This window comes from Corylus avellana, chromosome ca2, assembly GCF_901000735.1.
Source record: "Corylus avellana chromosome ca2, CavTom2PMs-1.0".
NCBI lineage: Eukaryota > Viridiplantae > Streptophyta > Magnoliopsida > Fagales > Betulaceae > Corylus > Corylus avellana.
This window is the reverse complement of record NC_081542.1, coordinates 10784209-10807926: the sequence shown is the minus strand read 5'-3', so window position 1 is coordinate 10807926 and position 23718 is coordinate 10784209. Positions and strand designations below refer to the sequence as shown.

Genomic DNA, 23718 nt, shown 5'->3' with positions numbered 1-23718 from the left:
TTTAAGAAGACATAACGATGTCATTTAGCATTACTCAACCAATACATGCACATATTCTTTGAATAATCCTCGAACAGGCTTCCGTTTAGCTTGGAAAATGCATGACAAAATTATCTTTTTAGAAATGTTATACATAATTCCACTCTCACACTTTTAAATGCGTACTTGGGAGTGTGAGTGTGTATAGCATTTTTCCACATACTTAGCATGATATTAATGGAAATAATAAAACACGTGGGAAGCAGAATAAATGAAACTTAATCTTCCATTTTGCATGAGCCCTCATAGTTCAAAGACTCTAAATTTGGTGTATTTAACTTCTAATTTATTGTAATGTCACTCAACTGTTAGGTTTTTCCATTAAATCATATCAAGATTCTCAAAATATCCCTATTTTTTACTATAAAAAAAAAATAAAATAGAAAATTGTAAAGATTCAGGTGTTGGCATTTTTGTAAATTCTATTAAATCCTTACCAACGCTTGAATATTTGAAATTTTTTTCCTTTTTTCAAAAATTAAAAAATAAATAAAATTGGAGGGTATTTTGGGTAATTTTAATACCCCTTAGTTAGGATTTAACAGAAAAACCTAACAAGTGGGTGATATTGCAAAAAATTAAAAGTTCGATATACTAAATTGACCATTTTTAAACTTTGAAATGTAATTATAAAAATGATAGAAGTTCAAGTACGTTTAGTGAAGTTAAGAAGATTTTAGCTTTTTTATTAAGAAGATTTTCTTCTCAATCATTTTGCAACAAACCAAAATGGGTATGAACTTCATTTCATAAATCTCCAAGTAGTAGGTATGTAGTCTTTTCTCTCGGTGATCTTGTTCAGCATGTCAAAAGATATAGCACGATCGACATACTGTAGTCTTATCAGATAAAATGCCAAATTTTATCACCGAATATGAATAATTATTTTATAATTATAGATGACTTATGATTCAATTCATATGTGCATTAATCTCATTGTATGCACTTAAATTGCATTAAATACAATCATGAATTATATTTAGGTTATTTGTAAAATAAATTCATAAGTCTACGGGCAAAAAAAAATCACACCTTAATTTTTTTTTTTTTACCACCCTAAGTTTATCGAATAAAGCTCTCTGGAATTTGTATGGGAGCTTTCAAGACTTAGACAAATTTCTGCGGTACTTTCTCTGTACAGACGACCTGCGAGCGGAGATCTCTAGTTTTAGTACTAGAGATGTTCATCCTGCAGCACGTCTGGACGGCCTTTGTCCCCGTGCAGACGGGCCTCCCTTAAAACTACTGCTAAGTGCTCCGAAAGAAGCCATTTTACATGTGGGATGTAATTACAAGGTTTTGATCACCGAAATACGCCAATTACATATTTAACAAAAATATTTAACAATATGAATAATAGTTATACAACGATTTTAATTGATATGCAATCATGAGGGTTTGATAGGTCATACCTAGGAAAAATGAATCGTACTACATCCTAGTTTAGCATAATTTAGGTAAATGATTCGTGCCAACCAAAGATGGATTATACTTATTCTCTAATTGTGTATAACCAAATCAAGAGATTTGATAACCCATGCTTATGGAAGACAGATCATACTGCATCTTAGAGGTTTGGTGGACAATCCGTGTCAACCGAAGATGAATTGTACTTATTTATTGATAATGATGTTTTCTTGACAGCTCAATGTGTGGCACGAGTAATATTATTCATAGAATGATATTTTCTTGTTAAATATGATTAACCATTGTTATGCGGATAGTGGTGAAGCCAATATTCTATTCTTTACTCTATTCTATTTAAATTCTAATTTACGTTTAGATTTAAGCATTTAGTTTCATATAAAATAGCCATAACCATCAGCGAAACTTAGTCCTCGCCAAATTAGAATGAGAAATACTACATGTAATCCCAAGTCCACGCTCCTAAGCGTATTCTTTGACGCGACATTAAAAATTATCATTAGATCCAAAATTCAATATTAATTTCGGCTTCTACGTCAGAATGCGCACTTGAAATTGTAAACTTGAGAGTGCATGTAACATTTATCGATTAGAATTATGTCCATCCCCACTTTGGGGATGAAATGTTTTCACAACTGAAAAATGAAAAAAGAATTTTTCATCTAGTGCAGAATCAAAAATAATAATAATGAACCCAAAGCATTTGGCTTTGAAGGCTTCTTGAATACAGCACTCAAATAACTAGTTTATTAAAGCAACATCGTCCAAAGCCTGGACAGGGAAATCTCTGCTCTCTCTAGTGAAAGAAGTTTGAAATAAATAAATATTTGATTAAACAATCAAAGTCAACTCTCAACTCTAGCCACATCTCATCTCAAACAAAAACAATCTACCAAAATGAAATAATGCCGCATCTCACAAATGTTACCAACTGCACCTCTTTCTAATCACACCATTTACTCCATCTATTTGCATGCTTTGACTGTCGAGCTCTAAGGTTTGATTACAAACATAGGCTGAAAAGAGAAATAAAAAATAAAAGTCAACACAACCTGAAACAAATGTAAATTACCATACTAGGCTACTTGCAAATATAAAGTTGACTTGCCCAAAAAGAACTTACCAAGTCAACGCTGACAGGCTTGCCATCTTCTACAAGGATCTCAACTATGGTTCCCGATTGATCAGCCTGAACACAACAAGAGAGAAAATATATAAATTATAGTCAATGAAAGACACTTTTTGGACTCCATTTGCTGATCTAGACAGCACAATAACGGCAGATTCTAGAAGATTAATATGTACACAAAATGATCATGGTTAGCGAAAAACGCTACAACCCGAAGAACTTTATTTTAAAAATATTTAGAAAAAAAAAATAAAAAAAGGTAGGGGGAAGGGAAAGAGAATTTTATTTTGTTTTTGATACCTTGCTAGGTAAGATTTTTTTAAAAAAAACCTTAGACCTAACTTGATTGTAGAAATACTCCATTTCCAGGACTGTCCAACACTGCATTTTCTCTCCTCCTTGTCCAAGCAAATCCACCAATATGTTAAATATTGAAATATTGAGTACAAGGTAACACCTAAGATATTTTGGCTTGTGAAGGAATACTAACTCCTTTGTACAACAGACCGGAAAAACTGTGTCCAGCATTTTTATACTCATCCAAAATCTACCATCTAATACAGCATCTATATTAAGTCCTCATTTAGCAATCAATCATATATCTCACGATTTATTGACAGGATCACTAAGTTTCAAGCTACATATCTTGAAAGGTTTATTATTTATTGAAATGCAAACATTGGACACCAACACCCATTGTCGACTAGTCAATAAAAACATAAATTCCATTTTTTTCCCTCTGATTCTTAATCATGAAGCAGGTTTTTGCAACTAAATTTACTAAGATCAAAGGAACTTCTGGGCGCAACTACGTTTTGGCATGCACCAAGAATGTGCTTGTACGCCTGTCCTCCCTCTATTCTCTTTAGATATCCATTAGTTACCAGGCAGCTGCCACAGAAACTGATAGAGATTGGTGTTGTGGCTGGTGTTGAGAATGTTAAACTGTCTGAGGTCAGAATTTCTAGATGGGATATTTAATGGAAAGTTGAACAAGTTCACAAAAAAAAAAAAAAAGAAGAAGAAGAATTTACATGCCTCGATAATTAAAGTTTAGATCAAGGGGCAGTATATCCCAATTTTATCTCCATCCTCATACAAAATAAGTTTATAAACTACAAAGATAAGAGAAAACGATAACAAGCACTAATTGAACAATTCACAAGTCATCTTATGTAGAAGAGAAACATATTTCTCAGAGTTTGGATGCAGAAACTTACTTCTATCTCATTCATCAATTTCATGGCCTCAATGATGCATAAGACCTGTCCCTTCTGTACCTTGTCTCCAACCTAAAAGAAACTCCTCATTTAAGACAAATAACCCAATAAAAAAATAAAAAATAAAGATAGTACAGCAGCTATGTTCTGCTGATCACTTAGCGTCATATTCAAATCCAGGTAAATCACTAAGAAGAAAAGATTCACCTTCACAAATGGTGGTTCACCAGGAGCTGAACTTCTGTAGAATGTCCCTGCCATGGGGCATTTAAGAGGTGGAAGTGATGACTTGGCTGACTTGACAGCAGAAGAAGAAGTTGATGGTGATGGTGTAGGAGCCGCAGGAGCTAGGGCAGGTGCAGGTGCAGGTGCAGGCACAGGTTGGGCTGGTGGTGCCCCCGATTGAACATGTGAATGCATCCAAGTAACTGGAGCAGGAGGTGGTGGTTGAGGTAAGGCCTCCTTTTTACGGATTAGAACTTCACAGTCAAGCTGTTTCAACTGCAACTCCACTATATCTCTTGAATCAACAAGCCTGCAAGGAAGATAAACATGATTTCTTATGCTTAAGAAAAGATGATAAAAGTACAGAGCAATAAAAGATCCAGCTTGCTCACTTAACAAGACTTGAAACTTGAGCAATGAACTCAGGGATCGATTCATCTGTAGCCAAAGCTCCAGAAGAAGGGTCATTTGATGGTTTAGCAGCCTTTGCTTCTGGTGCCACTGCCTCCGACTTGGTTGGGGGAGTAGCAGCAGCATTTGAGGAGCCATCAACACCAACCTTGAAGCCAAAAGATGATGCCAAAAGCATGTCCAGGAAGGAATGAATATTTGAAAACAGATCCTTCATCGAAAACATTTGAAAGAACCTTACCTCATTCATTTGGGCTTTTACTATGATGGAATGGTTCTGACTAGGTTGTAGACCCTACAATGTAGGCGTCAGTTTCAGACTTTTCATTTAGAGACAGATAGAAGAGTTGAAGAGACTTGTTTTTAAAAAAAAAGTAGTTTCAACATAAAGACCCCTTTCACTGTAATCTTACAGTGCATATTACCTTCTGAAAGTAAAAAGAAACTAGAAACAGCAACTTCTGAATTACAATTGGAACATTAAGCTTGAGACAAAGACAGACAGGGTCCAGCACTCTTACAGATTATTAAATTTCAAACTCAGTAACCATCCAGTCCATTTTCTGCCCCACGTGCCACTAACAGAATCTATGAAATCTAAGAATGAGGTTCCTTTGATTTTCCTCTGGTCCCACCCATTCTACATTCAGTACATACAGCCTTAGGAAATAATTTTTTTTTTTTTTTTTAAAAAAAAAATGATAGAAACAAGGGGGGCAGCCGATGATTCTGTTTCACCAGTTGATTCTTTTGCTTCTGCAGATCATCACTTTAGCTTATCTTGAAGAACAGCCTAACTCATAGCAGAGGGGGACCAGTACCTATCAGCCAAATGGGATCCTTCTCCCTGGTACTAAGCCAATACCTGAAGGTTGAAATCCATGACGAATCTGGTCAGGCTTGAGAAGCAGCCCACAAAAGGGAAAGCCTCGTTAGCCTGGGGGAAGATCGGGATAAGGAAAAGCCCAAACCAAGTTTCCAAGATATCATTAAAAGCGTAAGGCAGCTCCAGGCACTCAGGAAGTATACAAGAAAAGCTAAAATCATGATAACTAATCATCAAGAGAAACAAAAGCAATTGTCCAAAGATACATGGTGTTGAAAAATAAAGACTTAAATCTCCTCCAAAAGCCTCTCAAGGTCCTCAAAACTTCTACCATTCATTTCCCTCCACAAACACCACAAGAGGCACAAAGGCACCATTTTCCACATAGCAACACTTTTGAGTGCTGTCAACGGTCCACCAACAAGCATACAAGTCGGCTACTTATCAGGTATAACTCAAGAAAACCAAAATCAATTCAAGAAAACCAAAATCTATTGAAGAAAACATTCCAAATGGCACAAGCAACCTCACAATGAAGAAGAAGATAGTGCATGAACTCCCCATTCCTCTTACACATATAACACCTATCAACTACAATAATGCCGCTTCCGAAGGTTGTCCATGGTAAGGATCTTTACTAGGGTCGTCAACCAAACAAAGAAGGCCACCCTCAACAGGACCTTGGTCCGTCAAACACTCTTCCAAGGAAAACAAAAACCATCATTACAACTCATGACACTTTAGGATTTAACATCAAACGACCATCTTTTGGATGGGACAGCTATTGTAGAATTCTTTGCATCACTATTGTATTGGTAGTTTGGATGGGACGCTTATCCTTCCCTTCCCATCTTGTTCTCACTAAATACAACATCCCAAAGAATGAGGTAAAAGCATCAACCTCCGAATCATGAGCCGCTCTAGCAAAGTTCACGTTCCACTGAATGACACCTCCAGAAAATTCCATGTGAGCCGCAACCAAAGCACCTTTTGCGCAAGCAATACCAAATAAAATAGGATAGTCTTCCTTAAGGGCCATATCTCACACTAAAGATCATGCCAAAATCTAACCTTTGAGCCATCTCCCACCACAAATATGGTATGGCTACAAAACTTCCCCATATCCCACCTAATATTCTTCCATAAACCCACCTCATACGCCCCAACAGGCTCACTAGAACACCACCCTACCCATTAACTTCCATATTTAGAGTCCACCACCACTCTCCACCAAGTCTCTCTCTAAAGCCCATAGCACCATAACCATTTACCTAAGAGAACATGATTGAACCTCAACAAGTTCCTAACCCCCAACCCATCAGCATTCAAACCTTGGACCAACTCACCAATGATACTTGAACTCTTCGCCTAGCCGGCCCATAAGAAATCACATTGAAGCTTCTTAATACAGTTTGCAACACTCATAGGAAGAGGAAAGAAAGACATAAAGTACATAATAAGTTGGATATGGTGCTCTTGATAAGGTTAGTGTTACCACCCTTAAACAAATACAATATTTTCCAACTAGACAACCAACGCCCTATCTTCTCAATAATATCGTACCATATATGCTTGGCCTTATAGGAGGCCCCCAACGGAAGACCAAGATACTTCATGGGAAGAGACACAACCCCACAACCCATACTCCTAGCCAACCGAGCCACATTATCAACTTTTCCCACAAGAACCAATTTCAACTTGGCTAAGTTCGCCTTCAAAACCATAAACTCCGTAAATTGCATAGATGATTTGGGTCGGCCCCACAGAAAAGCAAAGTATCATCAACCAACAGAAGAAGGGATATATTAGTCTCCATCCTCAGAAAGAAGCCAGACAACACACCTCTACTCCCTACAGCTGAAATCATCCTATCCAACGCCTCCATCACCATGACAAACAGCAAAGGAGACAGAAGGTCCCCTTAATTTTAAAAATTACCTTTCCTGCAACACAATCTTGGCAAGTTTCCTTCCTTGTTAGTGAGAAACCATTTGCTAAGCATTAACATTTTATGAAGCTGAAGTTATGCATGTCTTTCTATAATATAATTTATCTCTATCATAGTCAATGCATGCATTATGCAGCTTCTGCAAACAGCATGGTAACTTTCTTCGTCTTCTCTTTCCAATGAATAGTTGCTTCCACAAATACATTACATTTTATATTTTCAATAAGATCAATAATCCACACTTCCGTTGGTAAAATGGAGAAGTTGTAATTTAACATTATGAGTTAAGGTTGTTTTGTTGTGAAGTAAAAAAAGTACAATGTAACACCCCGGTCTCATATGGGGAATACGAAGAGTAGACCACATAAAGTAGGTAGTTTATAAATATAGTCATTAGTGTTAAGCACATTGCCTAGTTACTAGTTGAAACTGGGCTTTATAAAGAATTCTAGGGAAGCTCTAAATCTACTAATCTTTTTTGGGTGATAGCACAGATATGGCTAGCACTTTCCCTGGGCAAATGGTATCAAAGTCACCTAGTACGCCAGGCCATGTGGTACTGGAGAACTGCATGATGTGACCCTAACGAAGACATCAGGAGTTTAAGAGGGAGATTTTGTAATACACTAGTTCCATGATGAGGAGTAGCCCACATAGAGTGTGGTTTATAAAGATAGTCATGACTGCTAAGTCCCACATTGCCTAATTACTAGACGAAACTGGACTTTATAGGAAATTCAATGGAAGTTTTAAATTGACTAGTCATTTTGAGGTGATATCGCAGATATTGCTAGCACTTTTTCCTAGGTCGTTACATATTGTTTTTTTTTTTTTATAAGTAATAATGATATAAATTAAAAGCGCAGAGGGGCGCAACCCATATACACGGGAAGTATAAATAAAGTGCGCCTAAGAGGGAGAGAAGTGAAAGAGGAAGTCAGAAAAACTAATTACTAAAGGAGCTAGCCAAGCGGCCGTCCAAGAGTAAAGAGTAAAGAAGAAAAGATGAGTCAGTTCCTCTATAGTCCTAGTAGAGTCCTCAAAACATCTAGCATTTCTTTCAATCCATATACACCACATAAGACATAGGTCGTTACATATTGTTGTGCACGTAACTTGAAGAAGAATTCCTCTTGGCTGAAACGTGAACTCCAACACCAATTTGGAAAAAAACAAAGACATATGGCCCCACACAAAAGTGACTTGACTTGAAGAATTCAAGTCATACTCAACACATACAAGTCTAGAACAACTGGATCTCAGAGTAACCTTCTAATACTCCAATGAACTGAAGAGTGATGAATATCTTTAGACAGCCTAGTCCATGTATCATCCCAGATTGTTCCTCTCAAGATTTATAAAGTTAATTACTCAGGTCATGATTTTATAACATTTTGATTAAAATTAAAGAAAGAAATAACCTTTACCAACTTAAAAGAACTACAACCTATCGCACAAGTGTCACGTACTTCACATATTCCCAATTAGAGGTGTCTCAAAACTTATACTTCTTATATAAAAGAAAGAAAAGTAAAGATCATTAGTAAATTTGAGCCCACTACATCAAGGTCATAGGAAGGGAGGCTAGATATAGTGCTAACTTTAAAGATTGAGTGGCCATTCTCAAGACATTTGGTCACAACCCATACCCTTGCACTTGGAAGCCCAAAATTTTTGCCATTGGTTCTTACATTTATCTTTACTCTATGCATTGGAACTACAATATGTTTATAGCAATAAGTCATCAAGAAAGAGAGCCTTTTTGGAATTACAATAAGGAGCTTAAAAAGTAATGTTGTGTCAAACAAAACTTGACCCGTTTGGTAAAAAAGCTTTAAAAAACACTTTTTAAAATTTTTCTGTTCTAAGAAAACCCAAAACGCAAAGCTTGAAAATGAAGCTTTTATTAAAAAGCTCTTTCAAACTCTATTTCCAACGCAATCTATAGAGGCTATTATTTCTTGGCCAAAGGGGGATTATTTCTTAAATATCTTTAGATGACACGTCGTTTTGCTCTTTGCATTATAGAATTTTCTGTTCTTTCCTTCTTTTGTTTGAAGGACGCCTAATCCTTGAGCTTGTACACTGTTCCACTTTATGCTATATGAAATCTTGTGTGTTTCTCATAAAAACTAACACATAAGTCACAATGCATTTCAAATATCCCAGGACAAGTTCAATCCTAAAATCCATAAACAGCATAGCATAAAATTTTTATTAGAAAATTATATATATAACTCCAATTCACAATGGTTATAAAAAAAAAAAAAAATTTAAAAAAATTAACATCTCGGTTACCCAAAAAATTCAAACCGAAAACATAAAATCAAAATTTCATTCATTTCCCACGTTCTCTCAGAACACAAACAGAGCATAACTCAGAGAGAGAGAGAGAAGGTTCGTTACCTTGGTTAAAAGGCGGAGCCTGGGCTTAGGAGTAAGAGGAAAAGAAAGATTAGAGAGAGTGTAATTGTTGTTGAAACGAGGCGAAGTGGCTGAGGCTTTGCTCACAGCTGAAGCCGAAGCTGAAGCTGAAGCCAGAGACGAAGCCATTGCTGAGAGAGCAAGTTCCAGAGAGAGAGGGAGTGAGTGATTCACTCTGAGAGATGTCAACGGCCGAGGCAGACTGGAACTGACCTCACTTCCTGCTCGATGAAACCAAAGGGAGCGAGAGAGGGAGAGAGATTGAGGAGAAGGTGCAGATGAGAGTGTGTATTTGGGCCGTACGCGCTGTCCCCATTTGCCACGTTTTCAGATTAGGTTTATTACAATTTAACCCTGGGAAAATGCTTTTCTCGTGCCTCTTCTTACTTGAATGAAATTTTGCATCATTTCAAACATCCATATATATATATATATATATATATATACTAAAGGTGTAAAAAGAAAGGGGAAAATCGGACCAAAACCAGAACCGGAAAATCGGTTGGGAAAATAGGTAATGGGGTGCCCGGTTTCAGTTATTGGTTTTGGAGGTTTTAAATACTCCGCTATAACTGAGTATATATATTAAATTATTAGTTATTTTCATTTTAGCCCCTTAATGTTCAAAAAGTGATAAAGTAGCCCCAAAACTACCAACTAGTTGCAATTTGGCCACTCCGTTAGTCATTACCGTAAAATGGGATAAAAAATTCAATACTACATCTTTTTGACAAGATAAAGTTACTAAAATACCCTTTTGAAAAAAAAAATCAATTTAAAAAAGTACTCCCAAAACGACATTGTTCTAAGGAAAAAAAAAATAAAAAACGGTGGTTTAGGGTAGGCTATAGGGGTGGTCGGTGAGCCACTCCTAGGCCATGGGGTTGGCCGCCCAACCACCCCCACAGGCTTGGGGGTGGTTGGGCGGCCACCCTACAAGCTAAAACACTTTTTTTTTTTTGGGTCAAAACGACACTATTTTTGGGAGGCATTTTTTAAATTGATTTTTTTTTTTTTTCAAAAGGGCATTTTAATAACTTAACCTAAAAAAAACGACGTCATTTTGCATTTTTCATCCTATTTGACGATGTTGACTAATGGAGTAACCAAATTACAACTTTTTGATAGTTTGGGGTTACTTTATCACTTTTTAAGCATTAGAAGACTAAAATGAAAATGACTGATAGTTTTGGGAGCTAAATTATATTTTCCCCTTTTTAAAATCATCATTGAATTTATAATAAATCACTTATGAATTTTGATCAAATTATAATTTTGAAAGTCATGTCCTTTTTTTAGGGGCGGCGGGCAAAGGAGGACAATGGTCTTACCCTTAGCATTACTCTCCGCTAAATATCATATTGTTTCATTAACGTCCCTTCTAGTATGCTCTACAAATCATGACTAAAGTAGAATAGTCACTCTAGTCGTCACCGTCTACATTTTTTTGAATAAAAAAATTGGACAACAATTAATCGATGGAAGTAAATAACTAAAACATTTTTGCACTGACTTTATAATAATAATTGGTTATATGTCCATTTTAGTGTCATGATTTCTTTTGACACTATTCTCTTTGTTTAAGGAAATTTTCAGGCTTTTATTAATTCAATAAGAAACATCTTGTTCGATAAGCATAATATTTGAAGAAAAATAAGATTTTCTTCCATCTACACTTTTTTTTAGCTATCGATAAAAAGCTACTTTTACTAAACAGTGAACTATTTCATTAGCTTTTCTTCTGGTATGCCCTATAAACCAAGGCTAAACTATTTTAATATATTCAATCAAGTGGTCATACCAACTTCTACTTTATTAATAAAGAAGCCATATGCTTAATTATATATATTGGTAAATGAGCCCTTAATCACACCAAGAGGGAGTGTGATTCTTTTGCAGGAAATTATAAGATGAGATAATTGAATCGATTAAGTGACTTTTTCAAAGGTTTTTATTACGAGTGAAGCCTTGAATCTATATAGAGTAATATTACATGGATTCTCGCTCCTAGTTTCACTTTTTTAACGTAATTTTTAAAATTATTATTAAATTTAAGATAAATAATTATTGAATTATAATTTAATAGTGCAAGCTGGAGGTGTAAGTATGTGTAGCATTTCAAGTAATGTTATCTATAAGACTTTTTATTCCATTTTATTCTCCATAAGTAATATAATTTTTAAAATTATTATTAAAATTTAAGATAAATCAATATTAAATTTTAATTCTAATTGTAAATATGAAAGCATTTGAAAATAAAAGTACAACATTACTCGTAGCTAGGGCTAGGCGTCGGTCGGTGTCCGCAAAAAAATTTTTGTTTCACAAAAATGTCTATGAAGTCGGAAATTTTATTGACTTATTCAGCCAAATTTTTGTTCCGACACCGATAGGCGGTCGGTATGTGAAAAAATTGAAAATTATGGGCAAAATCAGTCGGTAAAGTCGGTTCGGTTAACAAATTTTATTTCGCCAACTGAACCGAATTTGTCAATATATATTTATATATATATATTTTTTTTGCCTACAGCGTATTGATTAATTTATGTCGATAGAAGTCGGTCAATTATCGGTCCGTAAGCGGTCGAAAGTCGGAATGCATTAAATTTGCCCAGGCCCACTCGCAGCATTTCTCATTTTCATTACCTCGTCCGACCGCTTCTTAAACTTGTTATAAAAGAAAATCCAGAGGTCTCTCTCTCTCCCGAAAGAATGGCCTCCATTCCTCTCCTCCGCCTCTCAGCCACCGCTAACCTCATCAGTTCACGGTCGGCCCTCTTCCATGACCCGCCCAAATTCATACGTACGGCACCGCCGAAGCGGAGCAGCACCATCACCCGCATGTCGTACAACCCAACCCCAGCCACAGATCGATTAATCTCAGCCGTGTCTTACACCCTCCCCTTCTTCAACTCCCTCCAGTACGGCAGGTTCCTCTTCCTCCAATACCCACCTCTTGGATCCCTCTTCGACCCTCTTCTCCCTCTCCTCTCCCTCTACAGGTCCATCCCCTACGCCTCCTTCGTTGCCTTCTTTGCCCTCTACCTGGGCGTCGTCAGGAACCCGGCTTTCAGCCGCTACGTCAGGTTCAACGCTATGCAGGCCGTCACTCTAGACGTGCTCCTCGTGCTGCCCTTGTTGCTCCAGCGGGTCCTCAGCCCAGGCCGCTCCGGGCTCGGCTTCAGGGTCATGGTCTGGGCTTACAACGTGCTGTTTGTGTTCAGTGTTTTGTGTTTTGTTTATAGCTTCGTGTGTTGTGTTCTCGGCAGGACCCCCTACCTGCCATTCGTTGCTGATGCTGCTGGTAGGCAGATCTAGTTATTAGTAGTTGTCTTTTTGTTTGTAAGTTGGGCATTCCTTCGAACAGCTGGTGTGCGAGGCATTTTACCAAACAATGCTGCTTATTTTCAGTAGTATGTTGTCTTTGTGTTTGGTAGGGAAATCTGGGTGTACACCCTTTTCTTTATTTCTTCCTCTTTTCTTAAAGTTTTGGACGCAAAAACTATTTAGGCGCAGGGAACAAGTATTTGGATGGGTTTCTCCTTGTTATTTCTTCAAACAGATGGCGAATGGGGTTTGGATAGTAGTATAACTGATTAACCGTAGGATACAAGTGATTGAAGCACGAGGTACAAGTTGCTGTGATGATGGGGTAATTTATTTCTTTATGATGGGGGAAGTTTGTTTGCGAGGATAATGTACTTGTTTTGTTCTGGCTCTGTGTTCTTTGTTTGGTTGAGTTGAGATCCAGGAGATTGTTGTTATTTTGGTTAATATTTTGTGTTTTAGGTTTTTCAATGCAATTATGGAAAATTGAATGCTCTCTCATGCATTACTTGTATAGCTGGCGTGCTGGCTTTGTGTGAGGCATTTTATCAAACAATGTAAAGGCCCTATCTTCTCCCGAAACAGCTCAGCTAATCTGCGTTCCTCGGTTCCCGAAATGACCCTTGACTGCAGAAAAGCAAGCAAGCAGTCTCCTTGAGTTCTCAAGCCGCATTCAAAGGTTTCTCACCTTATAGATACCATAACAGATTGTAGACACAGTTTAGTCAATACAAACTCCACTTCAGGTGGGAGCCGAGGATTCGAATCTTGGTAACAAGTTTCTAGCAATTGTAAGAGAGAGAGAGAGAGAGATCATATGAAACGTATCTGTTCGGTGTCTGGTATATGGTTGGATAATCTAAAATTTATCCATTGTTAGTAATTTGAACAACAAATTAGTAGTCATCTCAATCGGAGAGTCGAACTCAGTAAACATATGATGAGTTTATTCACCTCTGCATCCAACATTTCACTTGACAGTTAGTTTTTGGCAGGGAGGACAGACAACCCCTAGCCCTAGTTGCCATGTTGTCTACTCTTTGAACTTCCCTTTCCACGAGTTGTTTTCCTTGTCTGTTTCATTTCCAGCAAACTCCAGATACTTTATGATTCTGCCTCTGCAATCTTCAGGGACTATGATTGGCTACAACAACCTTGTCCTCAAGGTTTAACAATGGAAATTGTTGAAGAACTTGATCAGTTTCTTCGGAAAACTTGTACTGGACTAGTGCTTCTGTTGCATATTTGGATCCTCCCTTTACCCACCTATAACTTACTTATCCATCACAAATTTCACCCCACCCCTATCCCATTAGGTTGATGTAGCAATGTCCATTAGCCTTTAAATCAACTTTTATTAAATTAAAAAATTAAATAAAAAATTAAGGGTTGATGGGTTTGTCAGTTCAGCCCAATTACTCAAAATCTTTAATGCATTGTGGCACACAGGTATTCGAAAAATTGTGCATGTCCATAACTGGGTATTTGTCATGGCTTCCTTCAAGATCTTGAAAACCTCTTCTACTTGGTCGTGCCATCCATTTGATAATGTTTTGATAATCCGGTAATGATTTTGACTAGTGGATTTCATTTATAGGCTTTTAGTTTTAATAATTAGGGATTATGGGATTGATCGGAATATATGACGAATGATTTTGGCTTCTAATTTCGTGATGAAGGGTTAAATCATAAATGGTGTTAAAGGGAATCTCATCGGACTAGAAGACAATTTTTGGAAGATGTCATAGGTCTAGAAATTAAGAAAAAAATGAAGTTTCGATCGATCGAACTTGCAGGTAACGTTGATAAGTATTTAATAACTCTAACCTAGTTAACTTTGATCTATCAAACATGGGGTTCAATCAATCAAAATCAAATCTACACATGGCAAAACAGTGTATGTGGGGACCGTTGAGAAGTGACAAGCATTAATTGAGTCTGTACTTCGATCAATCAGACTGAGTGTCAATCAATCAAATAAAGGTTTAAGCATGTGAGTAGGTGAATAGGCCGACACTTGTTAATAGAACTGCATATGGTCTATGTCCACACATCAAAGCCTTTTCATGAATACATTTTTCCTTGATCTTTTTGATTGTATACAATACTCTTATTTATAGAGAAATAGTATGAACGTTACAAGTCTTTTCTACTTTTACATTAACAACAATAAAGTTAATTTATCATTTGTAACTCTTGTCTCTTGAGTTATTGTAACTTTTAATTCTTGAGTTCTCTGTCTCTTGAGTTATTGTAACTCTTGTCTCGGTTGCTATGACTAAAACTTGAACTTCGGCTACTCTTGGCCGGCATCGGCTACTATGGCCATACTTGAACATCGACAACTTTTTAGCTGGCATCAATTACTTTGACCAGGATTTGACATTGGTAATCTTTTCGCTAGCATCAATTATTGGGGCCAGAATGTGGTCAACTATGGGCCTGAAATTGACCACACGGGCCAAACATATGTGTCTTTGAGTTTATTTCTTTTAAGAAAAAAAAAATCACATAAAATAATGATAAACTATATTTATATCGCATCAATTGCATAACTGGAGTGGAACGATAGGTCAAAACAAGTAAAGATAAAAAGTGACTCGAGAGAAAGAAAAATTAACTATGAATTGCGGAAGAAGAAACCCAACTTCTAAAAGAAATAAATATTTTCACAAAATAGCATAGAATAACTTGCAATGAAAATTTTGAGATAAGAAGGATAGATTTTGGTAGATATGTGTCGTTTTGTACGTCATTATCATCCTAGCGCGACTCTTGAAACAAGTAGGGAAAGTGGACCACGACTACATTTGACCCCTATTCTTCAAGGAAAATGGTAAGGAAAATGCTAAAGGCTCAACTATGAGACTCAACTTTTGGTCAACTTTTGCTTTATTTTTAATTTTTTTAAAAAAAAAACAAAATGAAAATTGAAAAAAATGTGTGAAGCAATAATTTTTTTTTTTTTGTTTTGTCCTTCTTTTATTAGGCTTTTTTTTTTTTTTTAATTAAGAAAAAGTAAATATAAGTTTTGTCAGCTAGCAGAAATAATTGAATCCATAGCAGAGCGTGGTGGAATCATAATCAATGATCTTACCACTTGTCAAATATTGTAATTAAAAGTTGTGTCATACTTGTCCCAAAGGATATTTGGACACCTCTTCGTTATGATTTAACAAAAAATTCTAATGGAGGCTGAAATTGAAAAAAAAAAAAAAAAAAGGATTTATGATTTAAACTGATATAGACATACCATGAAGTCCGTACATTAGAGGTAGATGGTCACATTCACATTTCCAATTTCCTCGTTATGCCAAAGCTCTATAAATAACTCCCCCGAAAACTTAAAAAAGAATTTATATAGAATGGGTCTTAGAGCCTCCCACAAGACGTGTAGTACCATTTTTTACTCAACTTGTTGACACAAATACACATTTTCTTCCTAGTTTTTCCTTTATTTTCCCTCATTGTGTCCCTATTGAGACAAAACTAAACATCTCCCTCTTATCTTACCTTTGAATTTTATATAACAAAGAAGATTAATTTGAGCATGATGTGCCCTACCATCCCAATTTATCCCAATTTGAAAAAATTGCATATGCCTGTATTTCTTATCGTATTCGTATTTCTGTTCTCACTTTGAAAAATACATTAACAAAATAGTTTTTTAATAAAACTTTTGACAGCAAGAATATTTTGTCAAATTAGGTGTTTAACTTTTGCAAGGGTAAGAGCTAACTTGTTATTTAAAAAGAAAAAAAATACAGTGATTGCGTGACCACCCCAGTCCCCAGGTGAAGTAGGGGTGTCAACCCGGTCCAATTTCCCTATTTTTGGCCAAAACAGGAACCGAAACCGGTTACCGGCCGGTTCCGGTTTTACTCGGTCCGGTAACCGGTTTTTGAATAAAATTAGTTTTTGGGCTTATTTTAGGTATTGGGCCTAAAATAAGCTCATTTTTTTTTCATAAGTTAACTCATTTTAATAAAAAAATCTATTAGTATTTTTGTCTAAATTAAAGAGACTTTGTTGTGATTGTTCCAAATAATTAAAAATAAACCTAAAAAAGCTCAAAAATCCTAAAAAATCAATGTTTTTGCCTATATGGGCCTTAGAAATAAAAATTCAATTTTTTAAAATACCCTAAAAATCATTTTAAATTAGGTGCATAAAGAAAACATTAAAACAATAAGAAGTAAAAATGGAGAAGTGAAATGAATAAGAGGACTAGAGGAGAAAATGGAGAAGAGGAGGGGCTTGCGGCGTGATGTGAGAAAAGAAGATGAAGGGGACTTAGGGGAGAAGTGAGAACTGAAGACGGGAGACCTAAACCTAAGCGTAAAAAAATTAAAAAATATTAATATATATATAATATAATAATATATAAATATTATTTAATAAAATATAAACCCGGTTCCGGTATTCCCGATAAAAATCGGGTACCAAAAACTGGGTATTGGAACTGGGGTACCGGTTTTTGGATTTTTCAAACCGGAACCGAGTCCCCAGTTTTTCGGTTTCCGGTTTCTTAGTTCCGGTTCAGGTTTCCTGGTAATTTGACACCTCTAAGGTGAAGGATGGTACCTGCGTAGCTACCCCTCTTCTCCCTTGTAAATGAATCATTTCTATTTCAATTGAAATGAGATGAGTCTGTCCATTGTTTTTTGAGGGGTAAAATTGTCATTTTACTTTTTGTAGACAATTTGACCCCTCATCAGCTTCTCGTCATTTCAATTGGAATGAAGATGATCCATTTCCCTTCTCCCCTAAACAATCACTCTCTCCCTTTTATTTGTTTTTTTTTTAAAAAAAAATTGTGCTTTTTAGGAGTAACTTTATATCTGTTATGTAACCTAGGCTCACCTTATCCATAGAAAACATTTTCTCAAGTGTGAACCCATAAAAAAAAAACACTTCTCATCTTTACGTCACATCAACCCTTTTATTCAAAACCAAAAAAAAAAAAAAAATCCCAAATACTCTAACAAGCATAGCCTACAATTTCTACTTTATGCCAAAACCTAGTTAAGTCAGATTTATTATTTGATTAATAGATTGATTTGTTTTGTGTTAACCCTTCCAATTTCAGCGGCTAATACAGAACGATTTTTTTTTTTTTTTTAGTTATAAAAATTGTTAAAAGAAGATTTCAACGAGATGGAAGATGGCTTGAAAATATTTAAATTGAGAAAGAAATCGCTGAAAATTTCTGCATAGAAATATTTAGGGTATATATCTTATAAATCCCTGAGTCAACGCGCTAAAACAGAAAACTTCCTGAACTTTTTTTTTTTTTTTTCTTTTGAATTTTTACTCCTAAGGTCAATTGAAAAGGCAAATTAACCCTTATTATTATATTTTTCCCCAAATGTAATGTTTAACATTTGTCAATCTCAACTAAACGCATAATTTTACTACGTCAACATATTAATTTTTTATTATTTAATTTAAAACTTAAATCTTACAAAAAATTAAAAAATAAAATTTTTTTGATGGGGTGGCTTTCCTATGGAGTGGCTTGCAACCACCCCTAACTCTCTGGAGGTGGCTGATTAGGAGTGACTTTTTAGCAACCCGTTTAATTTTTTTTTTTTTTTTTTTAAAAAAATTTAATTAAACTAATAAAAAATTAATATGTTGACATGACAAAACGGTGGGTTTAGTTGGGACCGGCGGGGGTTAAACATTTGAAAAAAAAATGTAACAGTAGAAATTAATTTGCCTTTTCGATTGACCTAAAGAGTAAAAATTCAAAAAGAAAAAAAAAAAAAAAAGTTTATGGTGCTTTCTCTTTTAAGATATTTACCCAAATATTAATAGACAATTTTAGTAAATTCTTCTTCTTCTTTTTTTCAGTAAACATCTATATACAAGTTGACAAAATATACTCTTCAGTTTTAAGGTAATATTAACATATAAATAATATCATTTAAATTTTGTTTTCATATAATATTTGAACTTAGTATTATTTCATTAGTATCCCATCCCATTTCTGAAGAGAACATTTCCAAATCTTCCCCAAGTCTGGTTTTCTCCTTTTTTATTTTTTAAGTTACAGATTTATCATAAACTAATCTCTTCTTTAATTCAAATTATTTTTTGTATGATAACTTTCATTTCCAATTAAATCCCAAAGCTAAATTAGATCACGAAAGAACTACCAAAATCTCCAGTTTCTTGAGGTAATTGTGAACAACATTCACAACCATGTCATTAGACGTGGCCCAATTAAAAGCATAATGCAATGAGATCAAGAAATATAAATAATATTAATTAATGATGCCAAAAAATTCAAACCTCACAAACTCTCAAGAACAGTGGGGAAGTTGATCGGAGTTTCATTTGGAATACAATGGAACAACAGCTGCAAATACTGAATAAGGAAATCAGTTTGGTTATTAACAATTTTCCCCCTTTTCTCAACATGTTTGTTCTTCAAAGTTTAACCTAACATGAAAATTGCTGTGCACGGCATTGCATGTGGATTATTCAAGTAAAATGATTTGACTTAAAAGCACATCAAACCAAATTTTAATACCGCAAGAGTAAACCCAAATTACAACCCACATTTTATAGTGGGAATGCAAACTCCAAAGTGAACTTGATCAGGGTGTCGAAACATACCTCTCAAACACCAAATACTTTAACCTAAGCACTATTATGTCCATCACTGGAGAATCACAGCTCAACTCCGCTAAAAAGTTAATAAAAAAACACAATAAAATTATCTTTTCCCTACATGTGTCTTAACACTGACCTCGACGATAACATTTTCAAATCCATATTCCCCACAGCTAGGATCGTCTAGTGTCGATCATATCGCCTGAAAAGAGGGAACAGCTAATCAGATAAGGACCTAAAAAGTTCCCACAATGTGAATATGAACAACAATCAGAGACCATACACTTACAAAATACACCATATTTATTATGGGAGTCTGATTAATAATCATAGAGTACCTGTGGCGATCATAATCCCTGGAGCGCTCCATTGACCTTGACCGTGACCTGCGCCGACTTCTTGAATCATAACCACGGGAGCGATCTGAATCTCTGTCACGCTCCCGATCATGTCCCCTTTCACGGTCATAATGCCTATCACGATCTCTGCCCCTATGATCATAATCCCTGCCCCGATCACGGCTGTCTCCTCTCTCATGATCCCTGCTAGATTCCCTGTCTCCATCCCTACTTCGCTCTTTTGATCTATAACGTAAACAATTGAAGGTGAGGGGGTCGGGGAAGAAAGAAAAGTAATATCCAGGTAGGTATTGGACACAATTGATTTGTAATATGTAGAATTAAACATAAAGACAAAGAAAGTTACCTTCTATCATCCCGTTCAACCTTTCGGCTCTTTTCTTTCTCTTCCTGACAAATTAATTACAAAAGAACACCATTGAAATGCCCACTTTTGAAAAAGTGCAAAGTTATAGTTAAATTGAAAAGGTGATATTTATTTGAAAAGGGGAAAACAAAAAAGAAAAAGAAAAAAAAAAAAGACCTAGAGATATAGCACGTCACAAGGAAAGCACACAACAAAAGCAATGAAAAATATACCTTTTTTTCTCTTTTTCCCCTCCACTATTTATTAGTTGGTAAAGTCATTAAACTTTGCAAATAAATTACAAGGTTTTCAGAAAAAATATCGAAAATGACATACAAAATTGTGGCAGCCAAACCACACGAATTTAGACCATAATCAAGCATATCATTCACCAAACTTGCCACAATAGCAAACAGGGGTGTTCACAGGTGGAGGCAACATGTAGAATTCCTGAACACGGAAACCACAAAAACCAGTATACTCCCAATTTCTCAATAGTCCATAGATAAATTAGCTGAAAATAAAAGACTTCAGTTAATAAAAAGATAAATACCAAATAGACGAGACCAAAGAAATTTAATCTCCCTTTCAGTCAAAAACTCTACAAGTCAATGGCATATCAAAACTTGATCCAATAAGTGTATGCTCATACTAAACCATGAAGCAAATTAGACCCAAATCAAATCCTTAGAAAAAGTTCCATTCTCCAAATTAAGTACATTCATTTTCTCTAACAAATTCTAAAAGAAAATGGCACTTTAAACAACATAAAACCAATAACCAATTATCCAGCATCATTACACCAATGACCAGCATCATTACACCAATTATCCAGCATCATTAAAAGAAAGTTGCACTTAGAACAATACATTACCATGATAATGTAGCACGACTGGACCAACCACCGGCCTATAAAGTGAAAAGGTAACTCTCCCCCTTCAAAGGGGAAGGTCAGCATTCAACACATGGCGAGAAGAAAGAAGAGTGTGTGGGGTTTGAGGGCAGCAATCCCCATTCTTAAACCTAGTAATACCAGTGGATTGAAGAGGAAAAACGGAAACAAAATACATCAACATAAACAGAACACCATCAACAACAGAAATCCACAACTGCTTGTCCCCTTCTCTTTAGTTAACCATGTCATCACCTAAAATGCTGATTGCAAATATTATGTAATGTTATCCGAAAGCCTCAAAACCTAGATAACAAGACCCTTCCTCTACAGCAATGCTTCTGGATCAAGGTTAATATCACCTTTCTCCAATGCTTAGGGAACCTCGGGCTATTGAACTTTCTTCCAATGGCTTCCACATCTGTTATTTTGCAAAAGCCAGTATTCTAATATAAATATACACATACATATACATACGCATGCGTACATATCTATGAGTTGCATTCAATGTAACACCACTCAATAACTACATACAGAATCTTCAACACAGTTGCACTGTGAGGGCTTACCAAATAACCTCCTCCAACACGCAAACAAGTCTACTACTCATCTAGACATGACCCAAGACAGCCCCCAACACAATTGAAGATAGCACTCCAGAAGGCACAAGCAACCTCACAATGGAGATGAAGATGATCCACAGACTCCTCGCTTCTCTAACACATACAGCACCAATCAACCACAATGATAAGCCGCATATCCCTAGGTTATCCATGGTAAGAATCTTTCCTAGGGTAGTCGACGAAGCAAAGAAAGAAGCTTTCAAAGGAATACAATAAATTGAAAAAAAAGCAAAGACATCTACCTCTCAATCATGAATCGCTCTAATAAAGCTTATGTGCCACATATGGGAACCACTAGAAAACTCCAAATGAATTGCTTTGAAAGCATCCTTAATGCAAGCAATACCATTAAATCTGGAAAACCTTCTTTAAGGATCTGATCCCTACACCACATGTCATGCCAGAATCTGATATTGGAGCTATTCCTTACCTCAACTCTGGTATGACTAGAAAACATGCCAGCACCACTCCTAATATTTTTCCATAATCTCACACCATAAGACCAAAGAAACTCATTAGAACACCACCCACCACACGAGCTACATATTTAGAATCCACCCCAACTCTCCCCTGAGCCTGTCTCATGCATATATCACCATACCCATTTTTCCAAAAGTGCACAATTGAACACTAGCAAGTTCCAGACCCCCAACCCTCCCTCAAAGATCGGAGAATAAACCTTAGACTAACTTACCAAGTGAAATTTGAACTCTTCACCTAGCCCACCCCATAAGAAATCTCGTTGTAGCTTCTCTACAAGGTTTGCAACACCAACAGGGAGATGGAAAAGAGACATTAAATGCATAGGCAAATTGGAAAGAGTGCTCTTGATTAAAGCAACCTTACCACTCTTAAGAAAAGTACATTATTTTCCAACTAGACAACTAACACTATCTCTTCTCAATAATACCATCCCAACTAGGTTTGGCCTTATAAAAGGCTCCCAAAAAAAGACCAATATACTTTTAAAGTCAATGAAGAAACCCCACAGGCCAGAATACCAACCAAAACATCCACATTATTGACATTACCCACAAGAACCAATTTTGACTTAGCTAGATTAATTTTCAAACCGAAAACAGCTTCCAAGCATAAAAATAAGGCACACAGATAGCGTAGGTGGTCATGATTGGCCCCCACAAAAAATTAAGTGTCATTTGCAAACAAAAGGTTCACATGGTAACCACACCAACATGCCTAGACCCCACATAAAGGCCTGAAAGAACGCCCACATTAACGATTGCAAAAAAGTCTGTGGCCTCGAAATAATCTTCTCGACAACCATTCTCAACCTATTTGCTAAAACTTCAGCAATAATCTTGTAAACTCCACTCTAAAGACTAATAGCTCAAAAGTCCAAGATCAGTAGCCCCAGATTTATTCAGAATGATAGCAATGAAAGTGGCATCAAGACTTTTTTCAAACTTACTACTAGTATGAAAATCATGGAACACCCCCATAATATATGGCACCTCCAAAAACCAAAAACCAACCAAATGGACCATTAGAGCATCTCTGAGCAATGAACACCTAGATTCCATCCCTTGACGATTTGAGAAACTTGGTCACCTCTGCCCCTTCGAACCAACTCCTATGGGTTTGACAGCCAAACAACACCCAGCTTACCCAACAATACTGCTTGGGAAACCCCACCGCTCCTTTCAACTAGCGAAGAACCAAACACCCCTATGCTACCAAGAGCACAAAAAGGCTTAAACCTCTACACAAAACCAACTCAATAAACCCATCATAGACAACCAAAACAAAAGGCTAACCAAACCAACACCATTGAGCTCACACAAATAATAGAAGATGTCAACACGCACCTAAACGTGCCTACACCCAACCAGCTTAGTACCAATACCACCGTTAAATTACACATTGTCTTGATATATTTGTGTGT

The 23718-nt window shown here is 36.1% G+C and overlaps 3 protein-coding genes across 4 annotated transcripts in view; 1 reads left to right on the top strand and 2 right to left on the bottom strand.

The window, feature by feature from the left end:
* Positions 1–2105: 2105 nt before the first annotated feature.
* On the bottom strand, positions 2106–9953 carry LOC132170424 (biotin carboxyl carrier protein of acetyl-CoA carboxylase, chloroplastic). Of its 2 annotated transcripts, XM_059581411.1 has the most exons (7): positions 9630–9950; positions 4691–4744; positions 4431–4597; positions 4021–4348; positions 3814–3885; positions 2588–2653; positions 2106–2480 (listed from the first exon to the last, which is right to left on the bottom strand). In XM_059581411.1, the coding sequence occupies exons 1-7, from the start codon at positions 9774–9776 to the stop codon at positions 2457–2459; spliced, it is 858 nt and encodes a 285-aa protein (XP_059437394.1). In that variant the 5' UTR covers positions 9777–9950; the 3' UTR covers positions 2106–2456. The 2 variants fall into 2 exon arrangements, with proteins under 2 accessions (XP_059437394.1, XP_059437393.1); XM_059581410.1 differs by having other exon boundaries at positions 4431–4744; positions 9630–9953.
* A 2334-nt stretch (positions 9954–12287) lies between these two features.
* LOC132170425 (protein TIC 20-II, chloroplastic) lies at positions 12288–13470 on the top strand. Its single transcript, XM_059581412.1, has one exon. The coding sequence runs from the start codon at positions 12360–12362 to the stop codon at positions 12963–12965; it is 606 nt and encodes a 201-aa protein (XP_059437395.1). The 5' UTR covers positions 12288–12359; the 3' UTR covers positions 12966–13470.
* A 5989-nt stretch (positions 13471–19459) lies between these two features.
* LOC132170423 (uncharacterized) overlaps positions 19460–23718 on the bottom strand; it is a 14432-nt gene continuing 10173 nt past the window's right edge. The window contains exons 11-13 of the mRNA XM_059581409.1: positions 20301–20344; positions 19934–20179; positions 19460–19797 (exon numbers count right to left, since the gene is read on the bottom strand). Of these exons, the coding sequence (XP_059437392.1) occupies positions 19779–19797; positions 19934–20179; positions 20301–20344 (309 nt within the window). The 3' untranslated portion in view covers positions 19460–19778. The remainder of the gene's footprint in view (positions 19798–19933; positions 20180–20300; positions 20345–23718) is intronic.

Coding starts and splice junctions, on each gene's coding strand:
- LOC132170425 (XM_059581412.1), top strand. CDS start 12,360: ATGGCCTCCATTCCTCTCCTCCGCCTCTCAGCCACCGCTAACCTCATC.
- LOC132170424 (XM_059581410.1), bottom strand. CDS start 9,776: ATGGCTTCGTCTCTGGCTTCAGCTTCAGCTTCGGCTTCAGCTGTGAGC. Junction 4,745..9,629: donor GGCTCCGCCTTTTAACCAAG/GTAACGAACCTT, acceptor CCTACATTGTAG/GGTCTACAACCTAGTCAGAA. Junction 3,886..4,020: donor GTGAACCACCATTTGTGAAG/GTGAATCTTTTC, acceptor AGTTTCTTTTAG/GTTGGAGACAAGGTACAGAA.